The 22,067-nt window shown below is 34.4% G+C and overlaps 1 protein-coding gene across 6 annotated transcripts in view; it reads right to left on the bottom strand.

Annotated features, from left to right (window-relative positions):
* The window catches only part of mthl14 (methuselah-like 14), a 170,420-nt gene that overhangs the window by 130,500 nt on the left and 17,853 nt on the right, over window positions 1-22,067 (bottom strand). For all 6 annotated transcript variants that reach the window (XR_012412436.1, XM_073982276.1, XM_073982278.1 and 3 more), the window contains one exon: window positions 8,508-8,803. Coding sequence is in view for 5 of the 6 variants with exons in the window: in XM_073982276.1 (XP_073838377.1) it covers window positions 8,508-8,803 (296 nt within the window). In the remaining variant the exon portion in view is untranslated. The remainder of the gene's footprint in view (window positions 1-8,507; window positions 8,804-22,067) is intronic.

Below are 22,067 nucleotides of genomic sequence, written 5' to 3'. Positions count from 1 at the left end.
CAGGTTCGAGGATTTCTTGGACTGGCTGGTTGGTACCGTCGGTTTATTGAGAATTTTTCGACAGAAGTCTTCCCAATAACCGAAGTGGTATCAACCAAAAAGAAATTTGTTTGGACACAAGAAGCGCAGCAGGCTTTTGAGCGTATTAAATATCTTTTAACCTCTGCTCCTGTCCTCATAAATCCCGATTTTTCCAAGAAGTTTTTTGTACATTGTGATGCCAGTGACTACGGGATTGGTGCTGTCCTGGTTCAAATGGACAGTGATAACCAAGAACGACCAGTTGCATTTATGAGTAGGAAGTTAAATTCGGCACAGCGAAATTACAGCGTTACCGAGCGCGAATGCTTGGCTGCGCTGGAAGCCATCAAACGCTTTAGGTGCTACCTCGAAATGCAAGAGTTCGAGGTTATCACTGACCATTCTAGTTTAGTCTGGTTGATGAAACAACCAAATTTGAGCGGAAGACTAGCTAGATGGGTATTTCAGCTACAATCGTACCGATTTACTGTGAGTCACAGAAAAGGAAAAGATAATGTTGTGCCCGATGCACTCTCCCGCATTCCAGAAGTATCGACCGACAGTATAGAATCCGTAGAGCCAGAAGTGGATCTTGATTCGCCACATTTTAAAGATCTCGACTACGAAGAACTGAAAAAGAAAGTGACTGACAACAGTGAGAAATAGTAGACAGTTATGTCTATATCAGGACAGAACATTATTCTGGTGACACTGAGCAAGAAAATTTAGCCTGGAAGCTGTGGATTCCGCTAAAACTCCGTCAATCGGTTCTGTATAGAGCTCATGATTCACCAATATCCTCTCACGGTGGAATGGTGAAAACCCTAGAAATCCTGAGGAGGAATTTTTATTGGCCAGGTATGGTTAGAGATGTACGCAGTTATCTGAAGACTTGTGAAGTGTGTAAATCCACTAAATCTCCCAATTTTGTTATGAAACCCCCCATGGGGAAACAAATCGTCACTGAAAGACCTTTTCAGAGACTTTATATTGACATCCTTGGCCCATATCCTCGTAGTAAGTCTGGATATATAGGACTCCTAATAGTATTGGACCACTTAACCAAGTTCCACTGGGTGTGTCCCCTACGAAAATTTACTTCGGGCATCATACAGGACTTTTTAGAGAAAAATATATTCCATGTTTACGGTGTTCCCGAAGTAATAGTAAGTGACAACGGAACCCAGTTCAAATCACATGACTTCAATGCCTTTTTAACCACGTATGGTATCACGCACTCTTATACTGCGTATTATTCACCACAGTCTAACGCATCAGAGCGTGTAAATAGATCTCTGATAGCGGGCATGCGGGCATATATCAAAAAAGATCACCAACTTTGGGATAAGTACCTGAGTTCTATATGTTGCGCTCTGCGAAACTCGTACCACCAAACTATAGAAATGTCACCATACCGTGCTTTGTTTGGGTTAAATATGATCACTCATGGGTCATCCTATAAGTTGTTGAAAAACGTGGAGATGTTAGAGGAACCTCATGCCAAAGTGGCAAGAGAAGACCAACTTCAAATTTTAAGAACTGATATTATGAAAAAATATTAAAGCATCCTATGAACGAAATAGGGAACAATACAACCTCAGAACGAGATTGACTTCTTTCCATGTTGGACAAGAAGTTTTCAGAAGAAATTTTGCTCAGAGCAATATGGAAAAGAAATTTAATTCTAAACTGGCCCCAGTTTTTATCAAAGCTAGAATTCGTGAGAAACTCGGTAGCCATTATTATATATTAGAAGATTTAGAGAACAATCTCGTTGGGACATACCATGGTAAGGACATACGTCCATGAAAGTTCTTTTTTCCTCCTAATTCTGTTGCTCACAGAGCCAGAATTATGCGGTTTTGTGGTGAACTTTACCAAAATTGAAAACAAAGCACTTTTTGAAACTCTATAATTTTTCTTTTCAAACCATCTAAGTATAACCCCGATCAGTTTTAACGGTTATACCGACGATCGATAACTCAAAACCCATGTTATCGATTTTCTTTGCAAGTCACAGTATGGCAACATCAAGTTCGAATTATTTTCATTACGCTTTGTACACCTCCAGATAGCTATCCACCGAAGCTTCATAAAGCCACGCTATATTCAGCTTCTTCCTTTTTCATCAAATCTTGCACCAGTGAACATCAATTTCCATTTCACAGTTTGATAAAGATAATTTTACCTATAATTTTGCAAGTCAATTCTAAATCCCAGTATTTTTTTATCGAAGTTCTATATTAATCGTACATTTTGATAAAATATAAAGGTAAATCACATTACTGAATAAAATTATAAAAGTGTAATTAAAAAAATGTGTGAAATTTAGGAAAATCTACCCCACAAGTTATTAGAAATTTGCTTCTAAAATTGGGAGCTATTCTAAGAGACGTGTGGAAAAAGGCGACGTCTTCCGCATATATATTGCTGCCAAGAAATATTAAGCTGAAGTAGAGGTGTCCAAGTATACCATATGCAAAGCATACTATCTGCAAAAGGCTAAATATACACGAAACTGCGCTCCTTATATCCATGTGCCACTAAGCATTCCGTGCCAAGATCAAAGTTTTGAAAGTTTCATCAACATTTAAGGCGAACCTCAACTATAACCACCGATGTTGCATGCTCCATAAAAAGTTGATCGACAAAACATTCCAAAACGGCTGGTGGTAAAAACTCAATATAACCATTTTACATGTAATTGGATTCTAGTCCCTAACCTTATTTAAAGTGCATAACCTTATTTCCATAAGTTGTTAAAAATTGTTATAAATGATAATTAATCGCCTTACCGATTGCATTCAGGCATTCAAGTGTTTTTCGACTAGCTGTTCGACTTAGAATTTCCCATTATTGGGAGGTTCTAAGTAAAAAAGACTTTAATTGGCATCCCTAACTGCAGAGAAATTCATCTTCCTCAGAGTAATTTAAAAGAGCATTTAATTGTTATAATACTATCCACAGACTTTCTCTGGTTTTTATAAATCAAAATTCAAGAACATGTTTTTTCTATTATAAATGACTCAAAAACAACAATTTCATTATTCATTTCATTTATACCTTTCTTCTTTTGATTTGGTAAAACAACAACACTTGTTCTAATTTTACTGATCCGCTTCTTCTTTTCTGACATAACAACAGTAATATCCAACGAACAATTGTTACTTGGTTGACCAAAACCAGTTTCAATTGATATGTAAAACTGATCGGTAATAAAAAAATGTCACATAAAATTCGTGTTTGAGAAATAGTGGAAGTGAATAGAAAAATAGCCAGTAAAATTAGGCAAGTGTTGATATATTATGTTATTATTAAAAATAATTGCAAAAAAATAATATTTACCATAAACCGGATACAGAAAACGAATATAATTTGAAATATTGTGAATTGTGCATGATAACAAATTAAGTGATCACAAAATATGTATAATTATTATTAATCGAAAAGCAACATAAATAAGGATATGACACAAAAAAAAGCTAGTCTATATGCATAATTTTATTACTCACTAATCTAGCAATGTTCCGGATTTAAAAACAACAACACCACCAAACATCAACATACATTATTGGGAGGCCTCATCAATAAATCTACGTCTGATGTTGGTAAGTGAACTTCTTCCTAATCTTCTATTTTGTAGTTAATCCACATTGCTTTTTATTGCTGAAGAAAGAACAAATAGAATTCGTTTATTTACATTATCTTGGCATTCCTTGGCTCTGTTCATTTACTTGTTAATTTACTTTACTTGTTAACTATGGGTCTTATAAAAGACACCCTACTACAATCAGGAACTCAGATTATATTCAATAATATGTTTTCATGCCTTTTTTCATCTAAACAGTCATAGGTTGTAAAATAGGATTAATAAATATATCTTTATTTTATAATAATTTTTAAAAGATTAAGTAATCTCGATAAACTCTTTTGTATGGATTATTGTTATATTTAGAGTTTATAAACATAAAACATTTATCTTATAAGCCAAAATGTTATGAATAAATTCTGTGAATTCGCAATTATGGACTGCTAAATAAAAAAAATCTGAGTTTTCCTAAAGAGATGTGTAATTCAAAATAGATTAAAAGTCAGGTCTTTAGTTAGGGGCTCTATCAATATTATTAGCCCATATAGAGCCGAAGGTAGGGTGGGTAAAGAGGCTACGCACTCCGAACATCAGGGAGTTGCTTACATAAAGACAGTTTAAAAATCGATACCTTTCATCAATAGATTTCACCTTTAACTTGTTGCAAGGTTTTGCGGGGTCCTTAGTTTCAGTTAGCCTTGTAACTATTTGGTCCAGAAAGTTTTAAGTATTCATTAAAAAAATAGGGAGTTATATATTATTATTGGAATGTTAAGACGGACAGACAGAATGCAGGACGCGAATCCCCCGCCGACTGCTTGTGCTAGCACATTTACGACTCCCATAGTCCTACCATTACTGTTTGTTAACAAACGAAATATTTATTTCAAGAAAAATTGATACTATATTTTTGAAGTATTTGTAAACACAAAAGTGTTCATTACATATGCGATAGTAGCGAAGACGGCGAAGATACCACAGATCAAATCCCAGAAGATGGTATTGAATGTATACCGCCCAGCCAAGATGAGGTAAAGACAGCAATAAGTCGGCTGAAGAATAATAAGGCAGCAGGAGTCGATGGCTTACCAGCCTATCTGTTCAAAACCGGAGGCGACACGCTGATAAGGTGTATTCATCAGCTAGTTATAGCACCGTCTGGCAGAAAGAACGAGTACCCGACGATTAGAATCTGAGTATCCTGTGCCCCGTCTACAAGAAAGGAGATAAGACTGTATGCTCTAACTATAGGGGCATAAGTCTACTCCCAATTGCCTACAAGATCGTGCCAGGGATATCGTGCGAACGACTAAAGCCTATGGCCAACGAGACAATGCCGCTTTCGACCTGGCAAGTCCACCATTGCCCAGATATTTACCCTGCGTCAGATCGACACCTACCACCTTTTTGTCGATTATAAATCAGCCTTCGACTGCCCACTACGTTCAAAGGTATTCCAAGCCATGTCTGAATTTGGTATCCCCGCAAATCTCATTTGGCTTTGTGAAATGACTTTAACTGACAGTTAAAATAGGAAAGAACTTCACCGAAGAGTTTTGTACCAAAGAGGTTTCAGGCAAGGAGACAGCCTTTCGTCTGATCTCTTCAACATCCTGCTGAAAAAGGTTATACGAGAGATAAACGTCAAAAGAAGTGGCACAATAGACACATGTTACTTGCTTATGCTGATGATATAGACATCATGGGACGATCAGTAAAAGAAGTAACTGATACCTTTATGAAGGTCGAAGGAGAATCTGCTAAAGTGGGTCTGGCGGTAAACGGCGGGAAAACCAAGTTGATGGTGTCGACGCGCAATGCGTCCATTGAGCTCGGACCAACTGTTGAAGTTGGTTCCTATAATTTTAAGGTAGTAAAAGACTTCGTCTGCCTCGGTACCGCCGTAAACACAACAGATGACATCAATTGTGAAATAAAAAGAAGAATTGTATTGGCCAACAGATGCTACTTCGGGCTGAGTAAGCAGTTTAGAAATAAATCCACATCTCGTCAAACAAAAACAACGCTTTACAAAACACTGATACTACCCGTGCTGATGTATGGTTCAGAAGCCTGGGTACTTGCGCAAGCAGACATGGCACTGCTTGGTATGTTTGAGAAAAATATTCTTCGAAATATCTACGGGCCAAACTGCGTTGACGGTGAATATCGACGTCGCATGAACCACGAGCTGTATCTTCTGTACAACGACATCAATATAATTAAACTATTGAGATGCAACGATTGCAACAGGATTGGCAGGCCAAGGAATAGATGGCGCAAACAAGTGGATGACGAGATGAAAAGGCGCGGTATTCCAGAAAGCGAAGCAATAAACAGAGAGATTTGGAGATCTTTTCTTAGTTCGGCCTATGGAGCAAATGTTCTGTAATGGGCCAGCTAAGTAAGTAAGTAAGGTTAAAAACGAAGTGAATTACAACCATTCAGAAATTCGAGCAGACCGAAAACACAAGGGCAAACATCTAGAATAGCCCGTGGACAAAAATCGAAAAGTTTATATCTGTTATTTTTTTATTATATACGGGCCAAACTGCGTTGACGGTGAATATCGACGTCGCATGAACCACGAGCTGTATCTTCTGTACAACGACATCAATATAATTAAGCTATTGAAATGCAACGATTGCAACAGGATTGGCAGGCCAAGGAATAGATGGCGCAAACAAGTGGATGACGAGATGAAAAGGCGCGGTATTCCAGAAAGCGAAGCAATAAACAGAGAGATTTGGAGATCTTTTCTTAGTTCGGCCTATGGAGCAAATGTTCTGTAATGGGCCAGCTAAGTAAGTAAGTAAGGTTAAAAACGAAGTGAATTACAACCATTCAGAAATTCGAGCAGACCGAAAACACAAGGGCAAACATCTAGAATAGCCCGTGGACAAAAATCGAAAAGTTTATATCTGTTATTTTTTTATTATAGCTGTAATCATGGTAAAATAATACAATAATTTACAGGTAGAATTACGTGCCAGCTGTTTTGATTCTCCTGTAATACTAGTGTCAAATTCCAAAAGACATTTTGTGTTCTTATTTCTATTTCCTATGTACATAAGGGATATATATTTTTTGAGAGCAAAATATTCAGAATAAAAACTACGAATATCTCCGGAGATATCTTCGAGTCCGGACGAACTGCCTCACATATTATGACATCACATATGGGCACGTTTCTTCAGAACAATTTCGTGAGGTATTTAGTCACCGCGAAGTGGGCGCCCAAGATGGACGGACACAATAATATACCAAATATCAATCTTCACATTGCGATTTTGCATATTATGAACATATTTGTGTCCTTTTTATTATATACACAACTTAAGAGAATATGTTTTTGCAGAACTGTGCTTCTTTCTGTCAGTCGTCTGACCATGTATCAATCCATATGTAGCATATATTGACCGACTTTGCTCTGGACTACAATTACATCGATTACTTTGCGAAAAAACATCAAACAAAACGCATCGAAACAATTAAGTATTGTCTGTTCTGAACGGAATCACATATTGAAATTGACACTAGGTGATTAATGTATCATATGTACATAAAATGCATTAATCACCTAGTGTCAATTTAAGATAATGTTTCCAATATGTGATTCCGTTCAGAACAGACAATTCTTAAATTGTTTCAATGCGAAAACATTTTTCGCAATGTGGCACAAAATGTGTGTTATTTTGTAAAATTTAAAAATAATCCCTAATAAAGATAAGTTTTTTTAATTTCAAAAACAAAAGTTTGAAGCAGATTTTCAAATATTTAGCGACCCCAAACATTTTTGTAACAAATACTCTTCCTGCATGCAATTAACAATTTAGACGAATGGATTGGAAATATTAATATTGAACAAAAAATCGAATTTTCATTCATGTTTTTCAAATTTATGAAACCAAATCTGAAAATATTTATTTTTGAGATTAAAATAATTTATTGACAATTTTTATTTTTGTTTACAAATACCAGTGACACTAGTATTACTTACAAAAACAAATGTTTGTGTGGTCGTTGTTACGTTTGTTGTACAACAACACTTGCCTCTACTTGTAAAATAATTGTACCATGAGCGGTAATATGCAAAGCTATGTGGAAGAAATTGTAGAAATTGTGATTTCTATGTAATGCCTGTAAAACGTAAAATATGTACATCTGCAAGGCATTCGTAGTTTATGAGTGAAATTGTAGAAAATTGAAGACATTTGGTCTGTTCCAGTATTGCAAGAATATACTAATTTTTGCTATATTTCCGATAACATAAAGGAAAAAATTTTATCGTAGTAAAAAATAGTAGCTTCTTGCAGGTTCTGGAACACAGCAATAATTGTACAATTTCTAAAATGAAAATTGCAGTTGATGTTCTTGACAATGCTTTTACGAAAAAATTTAAAACTAATTCTTGACTTTTCTGGTGTTTTTAATATTATTACTATTAATTTATGTTGAGTTTTACTAATGTTAGAAGTATTTGGCAGTCTCGATATTTTCTTACAAAATCAGGAGGTACCTATACCAAAACTTGGACTATATTAAACATTATTTGCAAGGAGGTATTTTGTTCACTTAGAAATAAAAAAATTTTAGCCAAAGCTCTTGGAAAATTTAAGTAAAATCGTCAAAATTCCGAAAGTCGGGCGGTAGCTTTATATAGGGGCTATACATAAGCGTTGACCCATATTGAACATTTTGGACAAGGAGAATTTTTTTTGCTTTTTTTGTTTCGATCGTTACATACCTATGTTTGAAGCGGTAGCTTCACTTCTTTCCGTACAAGTGGGACCGCTGCACATTTAGTTTATACTTTTCGTGTACATTTCGTACTTTTCGTGCAAATTAGATTTCCTTAAAACAGAATTCGTGTAAAATTACCATAAATATCACTTACGTATTACAGGGATTTCCGATTTCAAACGGAAGGATCAAATCAGTTTCCATGTCCTCAATGCAGTTGTCATAGAGAGTGACATTCAAGGCGCGATGATCAATGCTTCTACTTGTCGATACACACAGCGCTCTGTTCTCTTCTTCGCCAGTCATGCTCAAGCTCTCACCCAGAGGACAGCATTTTTTTAAAAGTGAGTACCGATTATATATTGGTTGTACCTTTCTTCTCTCCCTTTGTGAGCAATTTTCGGGAAATCTTCTAGAGTCTGCAAAGGGGTACACAGTTGATGTTTTATCCTAAAAGTAGCAAAGAGAAATAAGAAGGAAACCACTGATTACAAAAAGCTAATAAACTATTAATACAATACATGCAAGTTGTTTTCAATACATACATACAGTAAATCACAGTCAAAAGCAATGGTGGGCAAATTGCGAGAGGCTCATGTATTTTTTACACTTTTGTGTATGAGGCCGAGCATTTCTGCCCAACAGTGGTCAAAAGTAACCACTTCACTTTCTTTCATTAAAACTGCGATTTCTAAGAGTTAATTAATGATAGCGATTTCATTCTTTTTTATATTGTTACATTAGTGTCTTAACTTAAATATTATAAAATAAAATTAACAAAATTCAGGTAAGTTTAGATAAAAAAATAAAAATTGTTAAACAACATCGATTTCTACCTCACAGTGAAAAGTATGCACTCTAAAAGTTTTATGAACCCAAAAGGATTTCTTAGGAGTTTAGCACTTGGTATGACATCCCTTGTTATCCTTTACGGTTTTTAGCCCTTTTGGCAAAAATTTAACTAAATTTTCGGTGCACGATATCTGAATTTTTCTGAATTTTTTTTTTATATTTGTCTCCAAAATACTCCATAAATTATGTATAGGATTCAAATCCGAGGATCGGGGAGGTGTTTGAATCACTTTTGGAAAGTTACATAGCATCCATTTTTTAAAAAATATGTGATTTGTGCTCGGGCTCATATATTGATAAAATTGGAATGTTGTCCCAAATCCCATTTTTTTCAGCGCCTAAATTTCAAATTATCCTTTCAGAATGTTTAATGTTTAAATACATCTTATCCTTAATTCATTCGATAAAGACACGATTTCCTACACCGGAAGCACTCATACAACGCCATACCACAACAGAGTCTCCTCTGTGCTTTACTGTTGAAATTGTGTGTTTGGGGTCCAAGGCGGTATTTGCCCTATGACATATCTTAATTGGTCCATATGACCAAAAGAGGCTGCCAATGAAAGCAATGAAGACAACTTTAACCTGTTTCGGTCATATGGACCAATTTCATAGAAATTTGTTTTAGTTTCTAATGTCGAAGGTCACACTTGCGCTGTTTTAACATGGCGACTTCGAGTTTATAGTTTAGGGGTATGAGGTAGTGAAACCGCTGTACATGGTTTCCTGTCTTTGCGATGTTGCCTCTTCCTAGCATTCGTTTCAAGAAACTCGCTAGTGTGACCAAGGACAATGTTTGTATCACCGGTATACATACAGTTTGTCAAGTAATTGTTTTCGAACCAAGAAAACTAACATTTTTCTGTATTAATCTATGAAAAATTGTTTATTTAACTCAAATTGAATTAAGGGATAAGGGAAATAAACCAAAATATGACATAAAAGTACAAAAATCGCTTAGAAATGCATATATAAGATATTGTCAGTCTATGCTGATTTTTAATAGACCTCCGATTTCCACTGTTTATAGTCAGTTCAGAGGAATTCTCTAAGTTTTTTTTTGCTTCCATGATAACACTGAAGCATTATTTACCCATCAACATAATTTTCCCCTTAAAAATGTACTACAGTAGTACTGCAGAGTACGCGAAATTTGCCCAATATGTCGAAGTATGCATTTCTGAAAATTGTCGAAACCTTCACCCCATACATTTCTAAGCAATATTGGTCTCCTACTGTGATATTTCCGATTGTTTAGTCAAATGCCATTATCTCCTAATTAATTTTAAGTAAAAAAAAAAAAACAAACTTCGGTGCCTGTTTTGGGGCACAGGAGGCCTCGTTCACTGTTTATATAAACCTGGTACCTTTTTAGTCGATCTGGCAACCCTTCTGATCTAATTATTCTGTAGGTAATTTTTATTGTAATTGATGGCAATCCATCCTGGTGAACTAAAAAACGCCTTAGTTTTCAGATATTCCCGGTATAAGACCTATAGGACCCTGTTTAAATGTAATATGACCTGGTACTCCCTTGGTCCATATGGTAACCCTCCTAGTAGGGATATTATATGCCTAATATTGTTGATACTTCTTAGTACTCTACCCTTTTTAAGAATAACATTCATAAAATGTCATGATATGATATATTTATTTGACAGCTCGAATTATATGTAGTTATGGGTTTTCGTTATTTTTTCTTGGACTACGTGGGTCAATTTTTTATTTATACATCCTATCTTGTCTTTAATAAGTCTACCAACTATTTTTTGCAAAAACCCGACATTTTTATCCCAATTATCAGTAATTTGTTATAGATTAATACAGAAAAATTTTAGTTTTCTTGGTTCGAAAACAATTACTTGACAAACTGTATGTAAACAAAACAAGGAAATGTCTATAATATTTTTCACATTTGATAGAATATTTTGTAATTTTTATTTGTAATTTTCTTTTTATTGAAAAACACAATATTCAGAATGTAATAAACAAAAGTTAAAATTCAAAAAACATTTTAGGTCACAAATATGAGCGGACAGAACTAAAGCACGCCCCAAGTTGAGGAATAACACAAACTATTGAAATCAATAATTCGTCGCGATCCTTTAGCCTTTAACTTTGGAGGTGAAAATGTAGGACGTACTTTTTGACGTGGTGGTAAATTTTACCCCTATATGGCAAATAACAAAATTCCTTTGCAATTCCATTTGAAAAAAATTAAAACAATTTTTTGCGAGCACTCTATACGATTTTTGGTATAGAGTTAAAGGAAAAAAATCTGGTTTCAAATCTGCTCGCGTTCACGAAATTGGCCGATGCGCGCAAAAGTTATAGCGGTTTTTATCCTCTTATAAAGAAAAAATATTTTAAAATTTCTTATTTTTTGTATTGAGAAAATGTAAGCATATATCAATAACAGCATTTGATATCCATCCGTAGATGCACCAAAATTTCCAAAATGTGTTTTTATTTTCGCGAAAGATCAAAAAAATTACAAAAATCTGGCAATAAATTCAAATGATACTAACTCAGAGTCCGTATAAACCTCTAAAAACTAAATTAAAAATACGTACAGGAACTAGACAACGCGTAAAAAATGTGAAACCAAAATTATAAACATTGGCTTTATAAATTGCATATTATAACAACAACAAAAGAGAAACAACTCATTGTTGGAAAATATTGTTACAAATATATTTTTTGGTTTGTTTTGAAAAATTAGAAAAAAATATTTGAGAGTTATCCAACTATTTCGCTAAAATCTAATACATAAATTAAAGTATTCTGCTAAAACTTTATCAAAATATATGGTTTACCATCGTAAAAGCTTAACTGCTTACTGTGATTACTTATAAGGATAGAAAATTAAGAGTAATATTGAAATTACTATCATTTAAAATATTTGAAAATTAAAAAGCCTGTAACTCGCGAATTAGGCAAAGCCGGTTGATGCGCATCCGATTTTGGATAAAGCGAATCAATCTCTTTCAATATTTATGCATATTTCGATGTTTCAGTCAGCGGCCATTGTGTGCCGCCAGTTGCATCATGCACTGCAAAAAACCTTAAAGTTGGTAAAAGTCGCGCAATGTGCATACGATTTTGATGCGCATCCGGCTTCATCAGCGCCCATAAAAAATACGTCAATATACACCTATTTCAAATAGATTCTTCAAAAACCGCGGATGTGCCTCCACATTCAATTTTTGGCGAAATACCCATATTACTCGCGCATCTCTGTTTTTTTATGACACGTGTTTTCGCAAATATTATAATCGCGAGTAAAGGATTCCATTTATGTAAAAAATTTTAAAGAAAATCGCGGTTTAGTACGCGGATTTGTCAAAATATATTTTTGCTGATTTTTCGATTTTCAAGGTATCTATATCCGCGGTTTTAGTACATGAATTCGATCGCGGAAGGCTTCTTTAGAACCGTCGCGTAAAAAAACTAAATTCACGCGGGTTTCAAAGGAAATTGAATGACAGTTGTAAATTTTACACGCAAAAAATATGTTTTGTAAAAAAATTCACGCATGAAATTTTGGCCTTTCGATTCAATAACTAGGATGCTGTAAGGAGCACACTCATGAGATATGCACCAAACGACTTAAAATCACGAGTTCTATAATCGTGTTATGAGTTTGGAATATTATCTTCTTGTCCGGATTATTAAACAAATTCAAAAAACCCCGAAATTCCGGCTTCAAAATGTCAGCATCAATTTTAGGTGGATGCAGTGGATATATCGAAAAATCATACACTGCTATCTTATTGCCCATGGAGTATTCTGTGATTCATTCTTTGGGAATAGGTCTATAAAATGTAAGGTTAAGCGAGAAATCGCATGGGAACATAAAAAACTTGTTGGCTTCAACCCATTTTTACCCATTTTTCTACATTGATGCCAACACAGCTTCCACGAAAATTAATTTTAATGATCAACATTATGGGATCCCTCCTAAAACACTTCATTTTAAAGAATTGTAGTCATACTTTATAGAATATGTTAACAGTTCGCGAATTCTGAAAGGGTGAAACTCGGATTCATCGATTGCAAAACATTTTTGTTATTTACAATATATATTCTTTAATATTTCTTTATATGTTATCTAGTTTTTCTAATATTTCACATTTTTTGTATGGTATTGAGTTAGCAAATAATAGCTGTGTCTGGTTACCCTAAAATTTGTAACAATTTGTACCAATTGTTGCTGGAAGTCGTCTGTTAACACAAAAAACCAGCAAAAGAGAGCGTTTCGAGAGAGACATTTTGACAGTTCTTTCACTGAGAGCTTGCAAATTCTTGCTGGACAAATTTCTTCTAGCAAGCACTTGCAAGCTCTTCTTCTTCCTGAAAACAATCAATCATCTGTTTTTAATTTGTTGTTGATTTATGTTTGTGAAAATTAAAAACTATTTTATTGTGGAAATAACATAGTCTAATTGTATTGTTTTATGGAAAACAAATTTGTAAAGTGGAAAAATACTTTTTTGTTTCATTTTCTTTTTTATTTTTAATAGAATACAACGTGTTTGCTTCCTTTATTTGCGGACAAATTGTCTGTTTTGGCAAGGCAGCTGATTGCTTGCTGGTTTTTGCTGGGAAGGTGTCTGTTTACTTTTTACAATTTTCTAGCAAAAGAGAACAAAACCCCCTTACTCTCTCAGAAAGTTCTTGCTGGAAAATTTTTGCTGGGAAAGTAACCAGACAGACTTAATAATATAATATCAAATCAAACCACGCACTTCGTTTTTGTAAAAAAATAGGCCCTACATTTCACAGACCTTTTTTTAATCCAACAAAAAAGACATATTTTATTTATATTTTTTTATTTATTCATCGTATTCTGTAATACAAAAAACCTTATAGGCCATAAGCATATTACAATAGATTTACATATATCAATTCAAATAACCCTTAATCTAAATTAATAATTAATCTAAATTATTTCTACATTTGTATAAACAGCATCAACTTACAACATATTACCTGAACAGTAAATATAAATATATAGAACCCTTCAGTTAGCAATGAATAAACTAATTTGGAAAGAATGTTATCAACTTATTCCGGTATTGGTTACAACTATAACTAAAAAACTTTAATTCCGGAGGTAAATCATTCCACAAGTGGGCAATATTTATAACATAGGAGTTATCATAAATAGAAGAATGGCTAAGAGGAATATAGAGTAACCGATTTCTTTGCGAATGTAAAAAGCTAAATCTCTGAGCTAAATGTAAAGGCTTTTGAGTTTTCAAAACTTTGTAGTATAATTGTAAATTCCTTACTTTTAAATAGTTGGTAAATGAACATGTTAAAAACATTTTTACATAGGGTGTGATATGGTTGTATTGATAAATAATATTTCCTTCTTGGCTCTCTAATATATTAAAACGTTTCACCATATAAACATATATTACAATTTTGTTAACAAGCACTCTTATTTTATCGTGATTCGCCGCTGAGGTACATGAATACACCTCCATTCTGAAGCTCACTTGTGACATAAGTAATGCATGAGCAATAATATACCTAACATAGCAGGGCAAGAACAAGTTAAGAGAGTATAGTCTCTTTAGCGTGAAACACACCTTAGAATATATGTTATTTACATGGTAATCAAAACTCAGTTTGGAATCTAGAATAACTCCTAGGATCTTGATTCCGTCGACTAAACATACCTCGCTACCGTACATATCTACCACAATGGTTTCAGTATGTATAGAATTGAATCTTACTACCTTAGATTTCGATACATTTAGTAGAAAATTATTGCTTGAAACCAAATATTGAATTTGGGACATAATTTCGTTCACTGATTGTTGTAAATGATCGACCGATTTATGATGAAAAATAAGTTGAATATCGTCTGCAAATATAGAACATATTTCCGTTTCAAATCTGTCAAAAATGTCATTCAAGTACATGGTAAACAGCAGAGGTCACAAAACGGAACCCTGAGCCACGCCAGATTTAACAAACCGTGTACTGGAGTCCCTTTCTTTAAAAGTAACAAATTGCCTTCTCCCTTCCAAGTAAGATCTCAACAATGAACATGCAGAATTGGAGAAATTATACATAGTTCCTAATTTGTGTACCAATAATCTATGACTCACACGATCAAAGGGTTTGGATAAGTCCAATGACACTAAAATACAAATCTCCCCCTTATCTACGTACTCTCTAATTGTTTCTGTTATTCCCAGAAGTGAAGCAGGCACACTACAGCCATTGCGAAATCCTGTCTGATGATCATTCAGCAGATTGGATTGCTGTAAATATACCGAAATTTGCGACTTAATGACATGCTCAAAAACTTTCCCAATTATTGGTAGCATACTTATTGGCCTCAAATTTTCAAATTCAAAAGAGTTCTCGGACTTCGGAATGGGTATCACCCTTGCCACCTTCCAGTTCATTGGAAACTTGGAAGTGGTAATAATAAAATTAAATAAATTCAAAATATGTCCACTTAAAAGAGGGAAAATTATTTTAAAAAAATTTAATGGAAGTCCATCTACACCACTAGCATTTGATTTGATTTTTGCAAATGCAGAATTAAGGTCGTTTATATCTATACAGGAAAACATTAAAATTGCCGTCAAAGTCACTAGGCCATATACTATCATTGTCCGTACTAATATCATCAACTAAGCCATCCACAAAAAAATCATTTAATTTCTCAGCATCAATGTTAGTCATTCCTTCAGATATTTCAGAGTCCATTTCGTTCCGTAATCTCTTCCAAATTTCCTTTGGGGATAAGTTTTCAAAAGTAATTGTGGAGTGAAGTCTTTTTATTCTCAGTAAAGTTTTCTTGGCCTTATTTCTATATTTGCAGAAAACCCTCCACTTTGCAGCAGTAGGGTCCGTGATATATGCCTTGCATGCAATATCCCTTAACGAATTTGCGAAGACGATCTCCCTGCTCCGTAACCAGTTGGAAGAGTTTTTCATTACCTTTACTTCAGAAATAAGGTTTTCCAAAAATGACGCCTTAATATCCACATCAATGGAGGCATAAAAAGGGCTGAAGTCGTGTTCCATTATTGATGTTGATAATACATTCAAGTCCATTGCAGAATAGTTTCTGAATCGAATATATTTATTTAACATTTCTCTAGGTTGAGGTGAGAATGCGAAAACACCATAGATAAAACTATGATTCGAATTTAAAAATGGGCATTGAAACTGTCCCATGGAACTTTCTTGGGCACATCCCGATAACAAAAAGTAATCGATAAGAGAAGTAGTATTGTACCGAAGGTCGGTATGAGTGGGCACACAATTGTGTCTTACAGACAAGTTCAATTTGGTGCAGAGTGAGCGAACACATGCCGCTCTAGCAGAGTTAAAAAGGCTATTGTTAAAGTCCCCAACCAGAATTGAATCCACGTATCTCACTATAAAATCCCCTATTGCTGTCTCAAACGCATCCATATTACCATTAGGAAGATACACAACTCCAAATAACAAAAAGGATTGGCCATACGCTATTTCTATTAATATATTCTCACAATCTTCTACAATGGTATTTTTCAAGATAACTTTATATTTGATAGATTTTGATATATATAGACCTACGCCACCTGCACGGCCAACAGTACGGTCATTTCTGATAAATGTGTAACCAGGTATATTCACAGTTGCACTGGGAACGACAGGTTTCAACCATGTCTCCGTGACAGCAACAATATCAAAACTAGACTCAGTAACAAACTTTCTAAACTCATCAAATTTTGTTGAGTATAATGTAGGTCTAATACTCTGCACATTGCAAAGCGCTACTTTGAGTCCACCTCTTAAATTACTTACAATCGATTTAGCTTCTAACCCACTGCTAACTACTGGGCCCATATTTATATTAGAAGTAGACATATTTGATAAAAAATGTTATAAATCGAAGCTGTTTATACAAAAATGAACTTAAATCTAAAATAGTGAACGCTTTTGTAACTAACATTTTTACAACTTTTGTATACTAAGTTTCATTCAATAATCCTATTCAAAATAAACAAACTTATGAACTGAATATTAAACTTAGATATTGTGTTTAATTCCAATTTGCTCTACAACAAGTTGAAATTAAGTGTTCTGCAGGCGGAGAATAATCAAAACAATAAAAACGAAAAATAATATAGTAATAAGATGTATGTAAAAACAATTTTATAAAAAACTGCGCCTACCGTGTAAAATAATTATGAATTTATCTTTACAAATTAATAGAAAAAAAGTAGAGAATATAACAATATTAAAAAACATGAAATTACATTTTCTGACAGTCAGGCGTACGTATTAAATAAAAATACAGAGATCATTCAAAAACACACCTTTTTAAAAAATCTGCAGGGTACCAAATAGTTGATTTATCATTCATATTGATCGTACACTGTACACATACATATGGGTTTTGCTGCAAACCATTTACATTCCTTTATTTGATTAGAAACAGGTATGTATGTGTAGTTTTTTTATGCCTGCTAAGCATATATAACATATTTTCGAGTCACTGGGATATATTTTAGATGGGGCTATTGAGTCCTTGCCAAAGATCCTAGTAATGATTTCACATAGACAACCTTGCTGAACGTATCGTCCTCTTCTAGCAATTTACTTATTCTAGGAACAAAACTTTTCCATGAAATTCATACGTCGTATTGGACGTGGGGTCATCTTTTTACATAGGATACTTACGTTAGTTTGGAGGTGGTGGTAAAATATTTTCTATGCCACAGTGACAAGAACTTGGACGTGGGGTAATTTTTACACCACCGTAAGCATATCTCCTCACTTGCTAGTCATATCACAACCAAAACATTACTGACTACTTACGCCAAGGAAATATGGAGATACGGGGAAAATTAGACCGATCGCTCAAAGCATGCGTAAGTAGTTACCAAAATATAAGCGACGGGGTAAAATTTACCCCCACCTCAACTGTTAAAGGTTAGTCTGGATGACACAAGCACATCTTTTATGGGTACTTTACACGATATGTTATTGTACATATGTGCTGTCACTTGGCATGTACATTTTGTATATAAAAAGTGACAACCCATACGTAAAAAACATATCGTGTAAAGTTCCCATTACGCATAGAGGATACTAAACTATTAATGATTGCAGGCGATATTGGTTCCCAGGCTAATTTAGCGGCTTCAAATAATATTTCTTTGGTTTTGCATTTTTTTTTTTTCGGCTGTTTTTTTGAGTTAGCGACAATCGATATCTAAGGTCAGAGGATTGGGCTGGCCAATGCAGTACTTCTGTCGAATTGTTGTAGAACCACTCCTAAACCACTTTCGATACATGTTTTGCCTCATTATCTTCATTTATTAATCGTTTTTTGCTAATTTTTAAATCTAAGCGACTTTGTATTTGACCAGTAGATGCTGTGGCATGAATGAATATGAAGAATATCAGGTAAGGTTTTGGTATAGCCCCCTTATAGCGGTATCTTCCTATTTTCGGCATTTTGAGGAATTTAGCCACAATTTCCTATTAAATTAGCTGTAATTTGGTACTTAGGGTTTCTAGGGGTCACAAAAATTTTCCACCAAAAATTGTGGACCTGGATCCACGCTTGGGTATAGCCCTAAAAATGAATAAAGTCGTCATTAATTCCATATTTTGTATGAAAATATGAAACAATTAATGGGAATTACTATAACAAATAAACATTTAAAAATAACCAAACTACTTTTTAATTTATTACGCCATTTAGGTATAGATGGCGCTTGGGTGGGTGACAAAGTTCGTATTCGTACACCTAGAAGCACTATATATTTTTGATATTTAAGATTTTTTTTAAGCAGAATACCACCAATTCTTGCTCTTTTTTTCTTTTCGAATGCCTGTGCTGTAGAAACATTTAAAAATAACGATCATATTACCAATGTCTGTTCCAGTAGTGGAATTCTGTAACAAATTTTTTGAGGTACCAACAAAAATCGGTGAAATTAAAACGCAAAATTATGAATGAAAAGTATCAATAAAAGTTGACAACACTGTTGCTATCGTTAGGTCTTGGCGACAGCTTTATTTTGGTTGTTAACCAAATTTCCGAAATTATAAGCATTTTAATTTTATCTATTTTTGTCGGTAACTCAAAAATTTAGTTACAGAATTCCACTGCAGAACCTGCAAGAATCTACAAATTTTTACTACGATAACAATTTTTCCTTTATGATATCGAAAACATAGTACAAATTAGTAGATTCTTGCAGTTGTGGAACAGAGCAATAGAAATAAATAAATAAATTTGACACTAAATGGTCCCGGCACATACAGTCCGTTGTGCATCGCGTCACGCGTTAGAAACTAGAGCTGGCAAACCATCGATGGAAATATCAATATTATCGATACTTAATTTTTTACGCCAATATCGACGAATAGTTTTTTATATCGATACTATCGGCCATTTTGACATCATTAAAGAAAAGCCATAGAAGCAATAGCCAGAAATTTTAACACCCCCAGCCTTTAGGCTGACGCGGCATATTCACTTTGATACGACAAAAAATGTGCTTCATCGAAATAAGGGTTATAGACCTCAAGTATTTTTGGACGAAATTCGTTTTAGACTATTTGGAGTCGATTTAGCATTTAGAGTCCGTCCGTCTGTCTGGCTGGTGATCACGATAACTCTCGAATGGATCGAGCGATTCGAACCAAATTTTGCATTTCGTAATATGTATTTTGCCCAAACTTAGTTCAAGTTCGAATATAAGCCATATCGGTCCAATTCTTCGAGTACCTACCCCACAAAAGTTCAAAAATTTTCTGTAAAATGGTGTGAACGATAACTATCGACGAGATCAATCGATTTGTTTCAAACTTTGCACATCGTATTATTCCTACCAGATATAGATCGGCTTCGAATATGGATTATTACGGCTTACTCCTACGGGTAGCTCCCACATAAAATTCGGAACATGTGAAGTTTAAAAGCTCCTCTCGGATCTTATAAACGTCTTTTAAATCACCGCGATCGTAGTTTTTCGAAATTTGTTGCACCGATCAACGCGGGATCCGACGGGAAACCCCCCATTTTTTACGCCAAGTGTTCACGCAATATCAAATGTTAGTTGCTGGAATAAATGCCTAAGCATGCCTTTATCTCACGGTACATAACATGGCGATCTTGCACTATCCGTTCACGCACGTCTTATTTTTTCTGGCACAACGACCGTTTTTGGACGACCCTCAGGAACTTCGTTTTTTTATTTTTGCGAATGTCGGCCACGATTGAATTCATTAAACCAGTTTTTCATAGACAAAGATTTAATTTGATCGGTGCACTCTTGCCGCGAGTAACCACGTCGAAAGTTGTGAAAAATTATTGGACGAAAATGTTCACAAGTAAATTCTATTGTTTTGCGAAGTGATTTTTTCAAGCCAATGTAAACAACACAACACATGGTCGTATGTCAAACTGTCCTGAGTACGATAAGAATAAAAATTGTCACACTTTTCAAAAAAATGTCAAATGACGACTGGCGACACTGCGTGTTGCTTAGGCCTGCAAACTTTTCTAATTCGCCTCGTAATTCACTGACATGCGAAATGTAAACAAAACACATTTGTCGGCAATTTTGGATTCTAAATAAATAGCAGTAGGAAATCTACTATAGTATTGTATAGTACACATTGACAAGCAAAACTGACAGTCATCGAGGTCTATTTCGTGAATATCAAAGCCTAACTGAAAAATTTCTTTTGCAATATCTAAATAATACCGTATATATTCTATTTAAAAGGTTTTTCGCTAAATAAAAGTTGTTATTTGCCGGAAAATTGTCCTAAAAGTACGTTGGCTGTCATTTTTGATTGATAGTGTGTACTCCCCTTATCGATTTTATCGATATTTTGAAACGGGAATATCGAAAAATTCAAATGGGGTCGATATCGATAGTTTTCCAGCTCTATTAAAAACAACAACCACACGAAAAAAGTATAAGTGATGCCAAGTTTGTTCTTGAAGTTTGCATGTGGTTGTTCTAACGCAACGCTCAACGCGCCGTATGTGAAGCGACCTTAACATTACAGCCCAGTAGTGGGATTCTGTAACTCATTTTTGCTGTTACCGACAAAAATCGGTAAAATTAAATCGCAAAATTATGAATAAAAACATAAAGAAATGTTGACATCACTGTTGGTGTCGGTAGAGGCTAGCGACTACATTTTATTCATCGTTAACTTACCGAAAAATTTCGTTAATTATCGAAATTAAAAGCATTTTAATTTTACCGACAATTATCGATAACAGCAAAAATGAGTTACAGAATCCCACTACAGTTCAGTCAATTGATGGTCAATTGGGTATTGCTGTTACCTTATACCCCGGTTACACTTAACCAGATTAATATATTTTTTTCCTAAAAAATATATATCCCTAATATACTTCTAATGTAAAAATAAAGATATACATGGTCTGTTCCAGAACTGCAAGAATCTAATAATTTTTACTATTTTCTTCGATAACATAAAGGGAAAATTGTTATCGTAGTAAAAAATAATAGCTTCTTGTAGGTTCTGGAACAGACCAAAAATGTTCGGAATTTGACACTAACATTACCTTATACCCCGGTTACACTTAACCAGTGGGTTTGGGGTTCAAATGTCAATTTCATACCGCAAACGTCAAATAAGTCCTCATGAAGTGGGTTAACCCGGCAAAAAACTCTAATGTAATAGCCCGTTTAGACTATACCTTTATACGATGATTAAGGGCATTATCTCGATTTAAGTGCTTAATCCACCCAAATCCACCCAGATTTACCATACAAAATTAAATCAGCTCAAAACTTGGATTTGTTTTAAATCAAATGTTAAATCGAAATATTTTAATATA

Source organism: Musca autumnalis, unplaced genomic scaffold (genome assembly GCF_047663935.1).
Source record: "Musca autumnalis isolate F117 unplaced genomic scaffold, ASM4766393v1 scaffold_4, whole genome shotgun sequence".
NCBI lineage: Eukaryota > Metazoa > Arthropoda > Insecta > Diptera > Muscidae > Musca > Musca autumnalis.
The sequence above is the reverse complement of the archived record's forward strand: the minus strand, read 5'-3'. Positions and strand labels throughout refer to the sequence as shown.